At 48.0% G+C, this 16,701-nt stretch overlaps 1 protein-coding gene across 5 annotated transcripts in view; it reads right to left on the bottom strand.

Annotated features, from left to right (window-relative positions):
- The window catches only part of RALGPS1 (Ral GEF with PH domain and SH3 binding motif 1), a 287,071-nt gene that overhangs the window by 51,398 nt on the left and 218,972 nt on the right, over positions 1-16,701 (bottom strand). For all 5 annotated transcript variants that reach the window (XM_036854415.1, XM_036854412.1, XM_036854416.1 and 2 more), the window contains exons 9-10: positions 2,892-3,029; positions 410-503 (exon numbers count right to left, since the gene is read on the bottom strand). In XM_036854415.1, coding sequence (XP_036710310.1) covers positions 410-503; positions 2,892-3,029 — 232 coding nt within the window. The remainder of the gene's footprint in view (positions 1-409; positions 504-2,891; positions 3,030-16,701) is intronic.

The raw sequence follows: 16,701 nt of genomic DNA, 5'->3' as shown, positions 1-16,701 counted from the left end.
TCCAGCAGCAAGCTGGGGCCCCAGGGAGCTGCCTCGTGCCTGAAACAGGCTCTCGGAGAACTCTGTTTGGCAGCCTGGAGATGTGGCTAGAAAGCTGTCCTCCCGCTCGGCGCCGAGTGGGGGGAGTCAGTCCTGAGAACCTGGAGCACTAAGCCTGCACCACACACAGCCGTGGAGCCCAAATTCACTCACGCTCCGCACTAGAAAAAGCCACGCTGAGAAGTTGACGGAACACCCTCCTTGGTCCGGTGGCGCCTGTGGGGCTGGGGCGGGTGGGAGGAGACGCTCAGCAGCCCTGCGGTGGGCTCTGTGGGGTCAGAGGTCACCTTATGCACACGTGCTGGGGGGTAGGTGCCGGTGCTGCTGCAGTGACCTCCCGCAAGCCCTGCAGGGGGCCGGGAGCACTTACTTGTAGTTGTCGTCTTCCACAAACTTCTGGAGCTCTTCAATGTAGCGCACGGACTTCAGGTACTTCTGCACGTGGGGCAGGGTTGTGAGGTGGTCTGGAGGAGGAGGACAAAACCCAGAGGCTTCAGTCTCTCCCCATCCCCAGGCCCCCCATGAGAAGCTCCTTAGGGACTGAGACATATATTCAGTCTTTCAACAGTTGCTGATGATCCCTTAGGCCGGGCCTGTGCTGGGCCCAGAGGGGTCCTTCAGGAAGTGCCCCCCAGATGGCGAGGCCACAGACACCACACCCTGAGGTCACCACAGTTCCTTGGCTGGGGAAAGAAGGGTCTTGGGGGAAAGATGGCCTCCAGCGAGGTGTGTGTGCCCTAAAACAGGTCTCCACTGGAGTAACTGGCCAAGCCTCCCACGCTTTGCCCAACCCCATGTGACAAGAATGCAAGAAAGAATGAACCCCATCCAGCCTGGTGTGCAGGCCCAACCCAGATCCTGGCACAGCCTGAGAGTCTGGCCCACGGGCTGGAGCTGCTGCACCCTGAGAGGAAAGGGAAGGGCCTAGACGCTTGAGCACCTGTGCTGTGCCAGGCTCTGCACCCGGTGATTTCTAGAAGCCAGCTGCCTCAACCTTTGCACCTGCCTCATTTCAGGGAGTAAGATGTCAACTGCACACAGGAGGAAGCCATGGCAACTTGCCAGGTCACATTGCTGAGAAGTTTTGACCCCGGGTCACCTGCGGCCTCGGCCACACTGCACTGTCTCTCTGTCCCGGGGTGACTGACATCAGGTGCACTCCCCAGACCGTCACAGTCACTGCACTCTTTCTGAGGGGGCCGTAAACCCCCTCTGCCATTCGTTCCCCACAGAGTGGGACAGACCAGTTAAGGAGAGAGGTTGAGGCAGTGGAGGACGCTGTGGAGAGGAGCGGAGAGAGGGTGGGGAAGGGCCCTCGCTTTCCTGGGGTGGGGGGGGCGTGCATCCGGGTGCCGCGAGGATCCCCTGATGGCTCTGCCTCGTAACTGTGAGATTCTCAGCGGGTCATTCTCTTTCTCTACGGCCTCGGTGTTCTCGTCTCTGAAATGGGGATAATGACCCCTACTTCACGGAGCTGACGACGGGGAAGGGGCAGGGGAACATAATGGTAGTAAGAGTGAGCATTTCCTGAGCCCTAATGAAATGCTGGGGCGGGTGGTAGTAAGAGTGAGCATTTCCTGAGCCCTAATGAAATGCTGGGGCGGGCTAAGGGCTCTGCACAGTCATGTCCCCATCTTTTCTATGAGAAAAGTTCAGACTTAGGACAAAGTGACTTTTCAGGAGGCGGAGCCAAGACGTGAACCCACATCTGTCTGACCCCAAAGCTGTGTATGTAATTGCTCTGCTGGCCAGCAGGACCAGTGTCGAGGTCCTTGAGTGGAAAGGGCACTGGGAACACAGTCTCCTCCCTGTTCCTCTGGGCAGAAGGAGAGCTGGTCTGGAAGTGCGGGCACTTGTAGGGGCGGCACTCATGAGCAGACCTTTTGCCTGTGTGGGCCCCCCTGCAGTGGCCTTACCACATGGAGGCTGTTGGTTTCTCCCACCCTACGTACTGGAGGTGGTGTTGGTCTCTTCCTTGTCCCGCTTTGCTGCTTCCAGACTTTTACTCGCACCCGTCCTGTGAAAACCTGCTCCAAGGAGGCACACACCTGCAGCTCGGCCACCCTCCCCCTCTTCTCTGCTGACTTCTGCCGCCTGGCGCCCTGGTCACTCAGGCCCATTCCTGGAGAACCGGGGCACCCGGCTCACAGTCAAGCCCCATCCCCCAACGTCCACGTGGACGGCCCATCGGCATTGCCAACAACACCTCCTCCAACCATCTCAGACGCCCACCAACACGGTCACCCTTTGGATCTGGTCACACGTGTGGCAGAGCCTGGCCATTTGTTGATCAAGTCATTTCCCTGTTCCCTCTAGGCCCGCAGCTCCACTGCATTCCTGGCCCCCCTCGGCAGAAGTGATGAGCACCACGTGCAAGTCTGGTCCATAAATCCCACTCTGGTATGATTCTCTCTCCTTCTGCATCTGCCAGCTGGATGTAGAGGTCAGTGGAGGACTCGGGGCCATGGGACATGGCAGAGACACAAGATAGAGGAGCCCAAGTACCTGAATCTGCTCGGAGGAGAGCCACCCAGGAGCTGCCCACAAAGCTCTTCATGAATGAAGGACCTGGGCTCTGCCACTCATTGGACGTGTGACCTCAGACAAATGACTACACTGTTTTCAGCCTCAGTTTCCTCATCTGTGATACAGAGATGGTAACATCTAGTTTGCACAGTCTCTGAAGATCAAACATGCTTATAAAGGATCCAGAATGTGTTTGATACTCAAGATATCAAAATGAAGAGCTTTGTGGGGACTACCTGGTTTCTAGAGCTTTCTCACTGATAAGGTGCTGGAACCAAATTTCGGTGATGTAAGATTTCACAATTCCAACAACCAGGGGTACTAACCGTAGCTGCAGGAAACTTGTAAATCCGCAATTATTCGGAGAATATTGTTCATCTGATTGGATCTTTGTTCGTTTTCCATGATGCTGCCTGAGGCAGGATATGCAGAATCAATGTAGATTAAATCCAGAAGATAGATGCCTAAAATTAAGGAAGATATTTAATGATGGTAGGTGTTCACCATGAATCAGAAGAAAATGGCACAAAACAGAACTGCTGTGCTAGAAGGTATAGGGTGACATGGAAAAATGCGGTATGATTTGGACTTCATTTCCAATCCTGACTACTAACTTTTCACATAGACTGCTCAACTTTAAATCAAACATCTGAGCAACAACCAAAATGAATGCTGGCAAGATTTTAGCATTTCTAGTTCATACACTCTCCAGCAACAAGGGTTATTACCTGTAACCCAGCTGGAAAATAACAGGACATGAAAGGGATGAATGAATACTTGTGTTTTTTACCAACCACTGCAGTTTAATAGGTCTAAGGTGCCATATCCAGGAGAACACTGTCTGAATTCAGTTTTTCATTTATTCACTTAGCTGTGTGTCTATTTGTTTATCTATCTGTCCATGTATACACATACACACACCCCAAATCATAAATTAAAGAACAAAAGAAGAAGTTGAAAAAGCAACAGTCCTTGGTACAAAGAACTAAGGCTAGACAGAGATTTCTGCTGAGGGTGCTTAATAAGAAAATAACACGTGATATGAAAACATTGCTGTGATAGGCCAGTGCGGAGCCTCAGCATGGCCTCATGGCATCACCCCAGGGGGAATTCGGGACAAGCCACCTGGCCAGGGATGAGAAAACAGGACTGGCTGTGTGGTGTGGCCCAGCTGACTGGCTTGCTGCAGGGCCACAGTTTAGTCTCTCTGGAGATGTGCATGGACAATGGGTGGCATATCCTTCTAGCAGCCCCCCATGAGTACTGCCACTACACCGTAATATTGGTGGGGTTGAGCAGGAGTAGTGATGTAAAGCAGAATTTAAGGCAGAAAACATTGAACAAGGCAAAGAGGAGTGACTGATATTAATGAAAGGCACAGTGGATTGAGAAGATCTGATGATTACTAACTTCTACGCATAAAGCAACATTGCACCAAAATATACAAAGCAGGGGCTTCCCTGGTGGCGCAGTGGTTGAGAATCTGCCTGCTAATGCAGGGGACACGGGTTCGAGCCCTGGTCTGGGAAGATCCCACATGCCGCGGAGCAACTAGGCCCGTGAGCCATAACTACTGAGCCTGCGCGTCTGGAGCCTGTGCTCCGCAACAAGAGAGGCCACGATAGTGAGAGGCCCGCGCACCGCGATGAAGAGTGGCCCCCGCTTGCCACAGCTGGAGGAAGCCCTCACACAGAAACGAAGACCCAATACAGCCAAAAATAAATAAATAAATAAATAATTAAAAAAAATATATATGCAAAGCAAAAAAGTGCCAAAAATGAAAAGTGGATTCAAGAAAGCCACAAACATGGAGGGAGCCTTTGGTATGTCTCTTCGAGAATTTGTGTGTGTGTGTGTGCGCACATATGTATGTACATACAAAAATATACACATATACATACATGCATCTACAGATATACATATGTATGTGTCCATATACAAATGTAGTATTTAAGTAACAAAATTAACAAGCTTGGTGTTATATAAATAAAAATATAATTCTTTTTAAATACTCATGGAATGCTTACAAACACTGATTATATGCTAGTCTATAAAAAAAAGCTCAATAAGCTCCAAAAAGTAAATGTCATATTATCTGCTCTCTTTGACCTTACAGTACATCTAGGATTTAACACTAAATATAGAAAAAATTCTAACTGTTTGTTAAACACACACACATACACAAACACACACACACTAATAAGCAAGTCTCAGGTCAAAGAAAAAACAAAAAAATCTAAAATAAGAAATCTATTCAAAGACAATGACAATAAGAACACTACATATCAAAATTTATGGGATCAGACCAAAGTGGTAATCAGAGGAAAATTTATAGCCTTGAAAGTTTACTATTAAACTACTAAGAATGATAACAAATGTAATTAACCAGGTACTTAATATTAAAGTTGTAGGTTTTTTGCATGGCTGGACAAGCACTGCACTGACTTACACATTCATTATGTTATTTGTTCTTATAAAACCCATTTTACAGAGGAGGAAAAGGAAACGCACAGAGGATGTTTAACTCGCTCCAGGTCACATAGCCGGTAAATGATGGGGATGGGAGCTGAACCCAAGCCTGCCTCCGCAGAGTACATGCTTCCTGCCATCGCAGTGGACTGCTGGTGTTGGATACCATGAGTCATTCGTCTGCTTTTAAAATAGCTACACATTTTTACGGGAAACTGTTAATCACAGAAACATATGCTAGCACTTCTCATAGGAATCATTTCCACTTCCCTTCTTTTTAGTGGCACCATGTTTCCAAAATTTTAAAAATTAGAAGTCATTTCCCTTGTATAGAAGCTCCAAGTTTGTAACATTTAAGTCCACAGATTTATTATTTCTCGACTTTGTTTTTCCTCTCCCTTCTTAAAAATGTAACTCGGCTACCTCCCCAAGGATTCAGCAATGGCAATCCCGAAAATCCCATTAACGCTTCAACCACAACAAAAAGTACCCCCTAGTGCTGAGCGTGAGGTGAGGGGATAAGGGACACGAGGCAGCTTTGTTCCAGAGGCCAACATTGGGCAGACCCGAACGCAGCTGGCTCTGAGCAGCAGAGTGAAGCTCAGCCCGGGAGCAGGGACACCGAGGAGCAGGATATGGGAAATGGGAGAGAACTGATGCTTCCTGGGATTTGCTACAAGACGGGAACCTCCCCCTCTCTTGTGATCCTCCCATCGACCCCATGGGGAGGTTGAGGAGAAAACTAAAGTTCAGAGATTAAGAAATGAGCCTGAGGCCTCACAGCGAGTGTGTTGGATTTGAACCCAGGTCTGTCTGGCTCCAGTGCCTGTTCCGACCCACTCACTGGACATGAGAAACACACGAGGAATCAGTTGCCTTTTCTCAAATAACACCCTCGGCATGGAAGGCTCACCCTCCGCTGCCCTGTGAGGACCGGGGCTGGCCCCTCTGCATCCTCTCAGGTCCTGGCTCTGCAAACAGAGGCCAGGAGAAGCTCACCTTCGAAGGGGCCGGAGACCATTTCCACCCCAGCTGCTGCCTGCCCCCTCGGGGCATGGGGATCTCACTACTTCATAAGAGCAAACCCCACTGTAGAGTGTCCATCACCCTCCTCCACAAAACACCTATCCACTCCCCTGACCTGAGAGTCCAGGCCAGGGCCACCACATGTGAGGACGGAGGGGACCTCCCAAAGGAGGCCTCCTGGCCCTGGCGGCCGGGGCAGACCCCAAGCCTCAGCAACACCTGGACAGAATTCCCATATGAACAGCATGTCCCTCCCAAAGCAGCAAATCTACAGGTAATACTGCACAAATCCAGGGAAATCTTCTCAGTATTGTCATTAGCCTATAACTGGGAATATTTAAAAGCCTAAACCGTGATGAAATCATCAGAATAGCCACCTCCCACTTGTACTGGGCCAGTGCAGCGCGAAGCCTGACACACAGCACTCACCACAGCCGCCATTAGATACTTATTGGCCTCGTTCATGTATCTACTGTCTGATTCCCCTATCAGACTTTATTAAAACCCCTCTGAGGAGGAAGTGTCCTGTTCCACAAGCTCAACCCCAGCAGCTGGAACAGAGCACACAGGAGCTGCTTGGTGAACATTAGTTGAAAGAAGGAAGGTATGAATGAAGGCATACTTTGTTCCACAAAATAACCTTACAAAGTACATCATTACCCTCACTTCGGAGCTGAAGAAAGAGACACTGAGAGTCAAGTGATGGTTATAATAAGACTGAGCACTTACTGTGCTCCAGGCCCTAAACTAAGAGCTTTGCCCTGTTCATCGATTTGCCATAACCATGCTGTTATCAGGGAGGTTTTATCTCTACAGAGGAAGAAGCTGAAGCTGAGAGCGCTGCATCGCTTGTCACACAGCTGGGAAGTGGCAGAGGCAAGATTTGAACACACGTCAGTCCAGGCTGCCACACTGTCAAGTCCTTCTTTGACCCCAGCCAGATCCCCTGGAGCCTGGCAGCTGGTGAGGCAGGATGGGGCACAGCTGACCCCACAGGCATCCAGGTCGTGGCTCTCCCTGCCTGACACCCCCTTGGGGTCAACACTCTCCAGGAGGGCTGACGACTACACGGTGGCTGCATCGTCCACCTCCTCCCCGCGGCCTCCCTGGCACCCATCGTGACACATCTGTCCCAGGTCCCATCGTCAGCGGGCCCACCATGGCCTGGGGGCCCTGCCAGCTCTGCCCCGTGACACACAGCAGTGGTGGAAGCGGGAGAGCGTGGGGCTTGGAGCCAGGAGACTTGGAACACTGGCTCTGCCGCCTACCAGCTGGGTGGCCTCAGGGAAGCCTTTCTGCCTCCCGGGACCTGTGTTTCCTTGCCTGTGACTGGGGATAATGATGGTGATTGTGAAGTCTCCCGGCCCAGGGCCTGGACCACTGAGGCGCCCGTGAAGCTGAGCTGACCCCGAGCCTGGCTCCATGGCGAGGCCCCACTTGGAACTGGAGCGGGACGCCCGTGGGAGAGGCGCACCCAGCCGGGTTTGCCATAACTGTGGATGGCGCCCAGATGCTGACCATGTGCGGCCACCTACCTCAGACGACCAGCTCTGGGAGCTTCCGTCTGGACTGAGACAGCACAGCTGGGATGTCTCAGCTCCCTTCCTTTCATACAGCATTACTGCGGCAAAAGACACCGTGTTGTTGGCCTTGTCAAGACGGACAGTAACGGGACCGGCTACTGGTCCTGGCGGCTGTGAGGCTGAGCAGTGCCAGGGGCTGGGGCTAGACTGGGAGGTGCAGACGCACTGGAGGAAACAACCATAATAGTAACAGCCACTGTCTGCGACAGGAGAGGCTGGCCTTGCTTGTACCACAGCATCCTCACCGCAACTGGCACGGCACAGTAGGTGTTCTCATTTCTTCATTTTACAGATTAGGCAATGGAAGCTTACAGAGCAAAAGTGACTCATCTAAGACCGCACAACCTACAAGTGGGGGAATCAGGATTTGAATTCATGCCCGCCTGACCCCAAAGATTTGGGACAGAGAGCAGTGCTGAAAGTTGGGGGCTGGGAGTCCTGGCTGGCACAGGGACGAGGGTGTCAGAGTCAGAGCTGGGGCTGCGAGGACCCCTCCTGTGGCCTGCCACCCACCCGAGGACACGGCTGGCAGCCGGCGTCCACTCTGTGGCTTGCCTGCCTGCAGACTCAACCTCCTGTGAGATGGACAGCTACCCAGAACATGTTCTGTTCCCTCCTGCCACACCCCACACAGGGCCTGGTGACACCGCTGTGGCTGCAACAGGGGTGCCCACCAGCCTGCCATGGTGAGGCAGAGAGCCCCGGGGCCGGGGATGAGCAGCCCTCCACTGGCTCTGCTGTGGATGCCTCCCCAGCTGGGTTGGTCCCAAGCCCAGGGGCATGTGGCCAAACCTTCTTCCTGACAGTGAATCCAGGCCCCCCGCCAGGGGTGCCCACAAGACACCCTGGCCCTGAGGAGGGAGTGTCAGGCTGACAAAGGAGGTGCTCTCCTGAACAGACCCTTCTCTTAAGCTGAGGGACACCAGGCTCCGTGGTGCAGAGCCTGCTTGAAGCTGGGCGCTCCGAGTCTCCCAGAGCCAAAGCCCGCGGCTGGCACCGGGCTTCACCGCCAGCCCAGAAACTCACTGCTCTCTTGTTTCTCCCATCGCCACCCGTCTCACTTCCATCCCGAGTCTGGTTTTGGTTTTTCTCACACAGCTATCTATTTAATAAGGAAAATTCTGCTGTGTTGAGGGGAAAAAACCCTCCACAGCATAAAAATATGCCACATTTCCATCTTATGCTTTCCATTTTCTTTCTCTCTTTCTTTTAAAGTTTGAGATGAAAGAATTTTTTCCCATGTTCTCCTGCTCTGCTTTGAAAAGATCACTTTCAAACTTCAGAAATGAGGAGTGCTGGCACCCAGAACTATACTTGTGTGGTTTGATCACATAAACTGTCCTGATAAATTCCAAATGAAATAACAGAGCAGCAGCTCATTAGGGTTTTGTTTTTGTTTTTGTTTTTGTTTTTTATGAGAGCACAAAGCGATGCCATCAACTGCAGAAGGAGATCTCAGTGGGCGGCTCAGGCTCCCTGTCTGAGGCAGAAGACTGAGTGTTAATTAGTGCTCGTTAATTAGTATCAGTTGTGTAAAACATGGACTTAGAACAAATCCTCATCTAAAGAATATTCCTCAAGTGAAATGTGTTGGAAGCTGGCTGACATTGAGACAAACGTTTCCCAGGTCTGCAGAAAGGGGGCAGGGCCAGGCAGCCACATGTCAGGTGGTCAGAGACCATGTTTCTTAGAGGAGCACATGGCCTACTGTTTTTCTTGGTGTTGGGGCCCGTGAATCACAAAGGCACGTGAACAAAGCCTTGCAGCCCACAGAGAATCTCCTCTGGCTCCCCGAGGTCAAATGAGGACACAACCACAGATCCCCGCCCCCCCACCCCCCCACCCCGCCCTGGGGATTACCTGGTAATCTACAGGGGCAATGGAATGGCCTACTGTTTGCAAAGGTTCTCCTAAGAGCTGTGGGATTGTGTAGCATGTGCTGGTATTCTGACCAGCAGTAAGAAAGGGCATAAGGAGAGGGCATTAATCTGGTGATTATTATTCGGCTTGTTTTGTGCTAGACACTGTGCTAAGTAAATTACACGTACTATCTAATTTAATCCTTCAACAATTCTATTGGCAGTAGAGAAGAAACGTACTTTTCGTCTACCTAACATCTATTCCCAATTTTTTTTTTTTTTTTTTTTTTTTATTCCCAATTCTTTTGGAAACAGCCTTCACTTCTCCTTTGGGGGAAACCATACCTCCCATACTTGTAACCCATGTGGTTTTGATAGGTCTGAAGCAATTTCATTCCATCCCCTGACCCAGGGGTAAAAACAAATTTTAAAAACGAACCATTTGGGAAAGGAAAAAAACACTCTAAAAAATTCAGAGATGAGGGGCTTCCCTGGTGGCGCAGTGGTTGAGAATCTGCCTGCCAATGCAGGGGACACGGGTTCGAGCCCTGGTCTGGGAAGATCCCACATGCCGCGGAGCAACTGGGCCCGTGAGCCACAATTACTGAGCCTGCGCTTCTGGAGCCTGTGCTCCACAGCGGGGGAGGCCGCGATAATGAGAGGCCTGCGCACCATGATGAGGAGTGGCCCCCACTTGCCTCAACTAGAGAAAGCCCTCGCACAGAAACAAAGACCCAACACAGCCATAAATAAATAAATAAATAAAATTAAAAAAAAAAATTATACATTATGATCTATAAGTAGGGCCATCCAATTTGCTGAGTTTCAAGTGCTGGTTTCATCTAAACAGTACTAGTTACTAGGATTGTTATAGAGCAGGAGTTGGTAAAGTATCTGGCCCATTTATTGCCTGTTTTAAAAAAAAAAAAAAAATTCAGAGATGAAAGAAGGAATTAAAATCACAAACTATCTACATATAGGATGCAATCAAAATCATATAACTCTGCTCAGAGAAAAATTCATAGTCTCAAATGCTTATATTAATAATTAAGAAAGATAAAAAAGAAATGAACTTAGTGTTCATTATAGAGAACTAAAAAGAACAAAAGAAAGTAGGAGAAAGCATTAAAAATATAAAATCAGAAATATTTATCACTGCAGAGTGATAAATAAAACTGAAAGTTGGTTCTTTGAAAAAGTCAATAAAGTAGACAATCCTTTGGTATGTATGATGGAGGAAAAAACAAAAGAAAGGTAAAAACACAGATGTGCATTGTTAGGGATGAGAGAAGGGATATGATTTCAAATATGGAGAAGTTAAAATAGTAGTATGTGCAATTTTTATGCCAACATATTTGAAAATGTAGATGAAATGCGTGCTTACTAGGAAAATCTATCTTCCCAAAATTGTCTCAAGAAGGGGCAAAACCTTCAACTCACCAAATAAAGAGAAAAATATTAACAATATTAAGAAAGATACTATGATTAAAAAGTACAATACCCAAATGGTTTTATGGACCCATCCATTAAACCGTAAAAGAAAAACCAAATATTACTTAAACTGTTCCAGAGCACAGGAAAAGTCAGAAATATGTGCAGTTCTTTTTATGACTCGAGCATAACCATTACATCAAAACCTGACAGACAAGGCATAAAAAAGAGACCAATATCATTAATAAATAAAGATTCAAATAAAACGTTAGCAAATAAAACTCACCAGTGTTTTAAAATAATAAAAATAGCAAATCAAATTAGCAGTATCTTGAAGCAAACAGGTTTACTACAGGATTGCAATGGTATTTCAACAAATGATCTTGAGAGATGCTGAAAAGTCACTGATAACTTTAATATCTATTCCTGATAAAGCACTAAGCTAGGAACAGACTTCCTTAATATGACAAAGGATGCATGGTAGAAACACTAACACAATCTTCTTAATATTGAAATCCTATTGATAGGAACAAGTCAAGAATACTTGCCATTCTGCTATAATTTAACACTATTCTGGATGCACAAATCTATGAGATAAGACAAAGAAATGTGGTACAAATATTAAAGACACATGTAACATTGTCATTATTTCTAGGTTATATAATTAGTTATCATATTAGTTATATAATTAAGTAATCTAGGATAATCAACTGGAAAAGTATTACAACTAAATAACAGAGTTGAGTTCAAAGTAGATATACATAAATCACTAGCATTCCTTTTTTTATTAAAAAAAATTTTTTAACATCTTTATTGGAGTATAATTGCTTTACAATGGTGTGTTAGTTTCTGCTGTATAACAAAGTGAATCAGCCATATGTATACATATATCCCCATATCCCCTCCCTCTTGCGTCTCCCTCCTACCCTCCTTATCCCACCTCTCTAGGTGGTCAAAAAGCACCGAGCTGATCTCCCTGTGCCATGCAGCTGCTTCCCATTAGCTATCTGTTTTACATTTGGTAGTGTATATATGTCAATGCTACTCTCTCACTTCGTCCCAGCTTACCCTTCCGCCTCCCCATCTCCTCAAGTCCATTCTCTGTTTCTGCATCTTTATTCCTGTCCTGCTCCTAGGTTCGTCAGAACCTTTTTTTGTTTTTTTTTTTAGATTCCATATATATGTGTTAGCATACGGTATTTGTTTTTCTCTTTCTGACTTACTTCACTCTGTATGACAGACTCTAGGTCCATCCACCTCACTACAAGTAACTCAATTTTGTTTCTTTTTATGGCTGAGTAATATTCCATTGTATATATGTGCCACATCTTCTTTATCCATTCATCTGTTGATGGACACTTAGGTTGCTTCCATGTCCTGGCTATTGTAAATAGAGCTGCAATGAACATTGTGGTACATGACTCTTTTTGAATTATGGTTTTCTCAGGATATATGCCCAGTAGTGGGATTGCTGGCTCGTATGGTAGTTCTATTTTTAGTTTTTTAGGGAACCCCCATACTAGTAGTTCTCCATAGTGGCTGTATCAATTTACATTCCCACCAACAGTGCAAGAGGGTTCCCCTTTCTCCACACCCTCTCCAGCTTTTATTGTTTGTAGATTTTTTGATGATGGCCATTCTGACTGGTGTGAGGTGATACCTCATTGTAGTTTTGATTTGCAGTTCTCTAATGATTAGTGATGTTGGGCATCCTTTCATGTGTTTGTTGGCAACATGATGTGTTTTTGTTTTTTGGGGGGTTTTTTGACTTGAATAATATATATATATATTTTTTTATACAGCAGGTTCTTATTAGTCATCAATTTTATACACATCAGTGTATACATGTCAATCCCAATCGCCCAATTCATCACACCACCACCCCCACCCCCCCATGGCTTTCCCCCCTTGGTGTCCATACGTTTGTTCCCTACATCTGTGTCTCAATTTCTGCTCTGCAAACTGGTTCATCTGTACCATTTTTCTAGGTTCCATATATATGTGGTAATATACGATATTTGTTTTTCTCTTTCTGACTTACCTCACTCTGTATGACAGTCTCTAGATCCAACATGATGTGTTTTTAAGTGAAAACATCTGGTATGACTATACACACATATACACACACACTCTTATATTGATACACACATACACACACCCTATATTGAAATACACACAAACACCTATATTGAGATACACACACACGTACCCCTATATTGATACACACACACACACCCCCCATACTGAGATACATACACACCCTATATTAGATACACACACACACCCCTATATTAAGATACACACACACACCACTATGTTGAGATATACACACACACACCACTATACTGATACACACACACACACACCCTTATATTGAGATACACACACACACCTCTATACTGAGATACACACACACATACCCCATATTGAGATACACACACACCCCTATATTGAGATACACACACACACACCCCTATATTGAGATACACACACACACACCCCATATTGAGATACACACACACCCCTATATTGAGATACACACACACACACCCCTATATTGAGATACACACACACACCCCTATATTGAGATACACACACACACACCCCTATATTGAGATACACACAGACACACACACACACCTATATTGAGATACACACACACACACCCCCCATATTGAGATACACGCACACCCCTATATTGAGATACACACACACACACCCCCCATATTGAGATACACGCACACCCCTATATTGAGATACACACACACACACACCCCATACTGAGATACACGCACACCCCTATATTGAGATACACACACACACACACCCCATATTGAGATACACGCACACCCCCTATATTGAGATACACACACACACACACATACACACACACACACGAAAGAGAGAGAGAGAGAGAATATATTGCCCAATCTCTTAATGGCAACCATCTTCAGGGATAGTTTAGGGTTATTTTTTGTTTTATACAATTTTATATTTTTTCAGCCTTTAGCTATGAATATGTACTACTTTTAGAAATAGAAAAGAGCAAGATCTCTATCTCTCTTTCTTTCTTCTAAAAAGCAAACACTTTTTTGGCAGGGAGAAGGGACGTAATAGTTGACGCAAATGATTTTCCGAGCATTCTCAGCTCCTGTTGAAAACCCGGTCTTTAGTTTTCGATGTAAAGGCCACAAACCTCTACCGACTACCTGTGATCTGTCTCCAGGCCATTGTTTACACTTCATTATCACCTTTGGTCTCCACCTCCAACCCATTCCGCCCTGTGATTTCTCAAACCCAATCAGATCATGCCCTTCCTCAATTTAAAGTTACCCAACAACTCTCCCTCTGCAGGTGTTCACGGCTCCTGGGTTCCATCCCTCGCCGCCTGCGTCTCTGGCCTTTCCTCCCGCCCTCCTCTCATGTGATGCTCCAGCTGGGCGCGGGCCCCGTGTGGCTGGCTCCCTGGACCGGCCCTCTGCTTCGTGCCTCTGAGCTTGGCAGAGCTGTGTCCACCCCATGCCCACTCGGCCTCCTTTTCTGGCTGTCAGCGGGCTCCTCCTGGGCTCTCAGAGCACGCGCCCTCCCCTCGATTACAGTATTTATCACACACTCTTTGAGGGCCAGGGCTGCGTCTTTTCCGTCTCTGCATTCTCAAGGGCCCAGCACAGGGTAGGGGACGACCAAACGGGACGCTGAGTCTTTATCTGCACATATATGACTCTTCATTCTGGCCACCGAAATCCCACTGCTCAGTGGACGAGAGCGGCCGTGGCTGCCAAGCACCCCACTCCATAGCCACCCTGACAGGGTCAGCCCTGTGTTCTGGTGTCTCCAAGCTAAATACCCGTATTTCTCAGTGCTATGAAGGGCTTCCAGAGGAGTTAACGTCACCAAAAGGAAACGTAAGATGATTCCCCCAGTGAAAGCCTCGGAAACCTGCCTCACGTTGGGTAGAACCGAGGCTGCCCATGTGCCAAGGAAAACACTCTCCAGCTTGTCTTTCCAACCCTGGCTCAAGGATTTGCTACTGTGCACAGAAAGGCTCCCTGGACGTCCGAGGCCACCAGGATTCCAGCCAGAGAATGAGCTCACAGACGGCTGCTTCAATCACCAAAGTATTTTCCACTTCCCCAAATGCGCTCACGTATCTGTGACCACACTTCACCTAGTCTTTAAGTATAACAAAAAAATAATGGAGGCAAAGGCAAAACTGTCAGATTTATTCATTACTCAATGGAAACTGTGTAACAAAACACGACATTCTAAACCTCAATCACCAATCCCTGCATTCTCTGGGAAACAAGCAACAGATTTGTGGAGGGTTAGCTAGATCCAAACTGATTTTCACTATCTGAAAGCAAATTCTTTCCTGATTTTGCTGAAATGAAATACTGAAAGACTCTCCCTGGGCCCCTTGAGAAGAAAGAAGGCATCTGACTACTAATTTATTTGTGGTTTTCAGGCTCAGGTGTTTTGATCTCTCCCTGCCTTTCTTGATGTAGATGAGAGGATGGGAGTCCCGCAGGACTGTCCTGGGAAACCGCTTTCAGAGAACAGGGGCTCCTGTGGCCCTACCGTGGGGGCCATCTCTGTGGGCTCTGCCCTGCTCCAGGTCACACTGGAGACCCTCCCTGGCCCAGCCAGACCCAGCTGGCCCAGGGCCAGCCCAGCCTTTCCCAGCCCTAGGCCATAGTCTCGGTCTGTAGGGGGCGCTACTCCCATGGAGCCTGTGAGCCAATCTCACTAGGGCAGGAGAAGCACTCGCCCCCACCAGCAGGGGGCGCTGGAAGTAGTCATGCTGTTGCTAGTCTGGGATTGTCTGTTGGCTGGGATGGGAGGATGGAGGGGAGCCGGGCTGTCACTGGCTGGGATCATGCGTCAGACTGGAAGGCCCACCCACACCTACTCTCTTTGTGCTACCTGCCCCTCCCCCCACCCCGGCCCACTAGACTCAACGCCCTTGGGAAATGATTCAAAACACCTGACCCCCATGACTCTGGGCTCCTGGTCACCTCCTTGAGACCTAGACCTCTACTCTGGTTGGTTCTCCAGCACCAACTTTTCTCAGTCCTGGCTCCTCCCCTTCTTCATAGCACACTGCCGTTCCAGCAGGCTTTGGGGCCAACACTACCCTTACTAGGACATTCATTCCTGGCTATACCATCAGAGGGTGATTTGCAGGGAAGAGAGAGGCCGAAGTGGCAGGAAAGCATGTCTGCTGACCAATCAGAAGTGGTGGGGAGCAAGATGGAAGGTGGCGGGTCGCTGTGGGGAGAGGAAGCTGCAAGGGCACAGGGTGATGTGCTCAGGGACCAGCCCACTAGGTGATGTCCAGCTCACTAGGTGATGTGAAAGGGCATTAGTGCTACAAATATTTACTGAGTGCTTCCCACATTCTGGACACAGGGGTATAGACGGGCTCGGTCCCTGACCTCATGAGGTGTACAAGCCGGCAGATGCATTCAACAGAGGCATTAGTTACACAAACAATTAAGGGCACAGAACTGCTAAAAAATAATACTCCAGTGCATACTTACTTTGGGGAATTATCCTCAGGTGCCCATGAGCTACCCCAGAGGAACCAGTGGTATGTGAGACAGAGATGGGCTGGTCCCTGCCCATCAATTCCCTCTCCTCAATTCCAGAGATGCTAAGTAACCTGCCCAAGGTCACTCAGCACAGACATGGCGGAGGTAGGATTTGAGCCCAGGTCTTTGGCCTAGGGCCAACACTCTTATGGACTATGTTATGTGCGTTACTTATAG

This window comes from Balaenoptera musculus, chromosome 6 (assembly GCF_009873245.2).
Source record: "Balaenoptera musculus isolate JJ_BM4_2016_0621 chromosome 6, mBalMus1.pri.v3, whole genome shotgun sequence".
Lineage (NCBI taxonomy): Eukaryota > Metazoa > Chordata > Mammalia > Artiodactyla > Balaenopteridae > Balaenoptera > Balaenoptera musculus.
The sequence above is the reverse complement of the archived record's forward strand: the minus strand, read 5'-3'. Positions and strand labels throughout refer to the sequence as shown.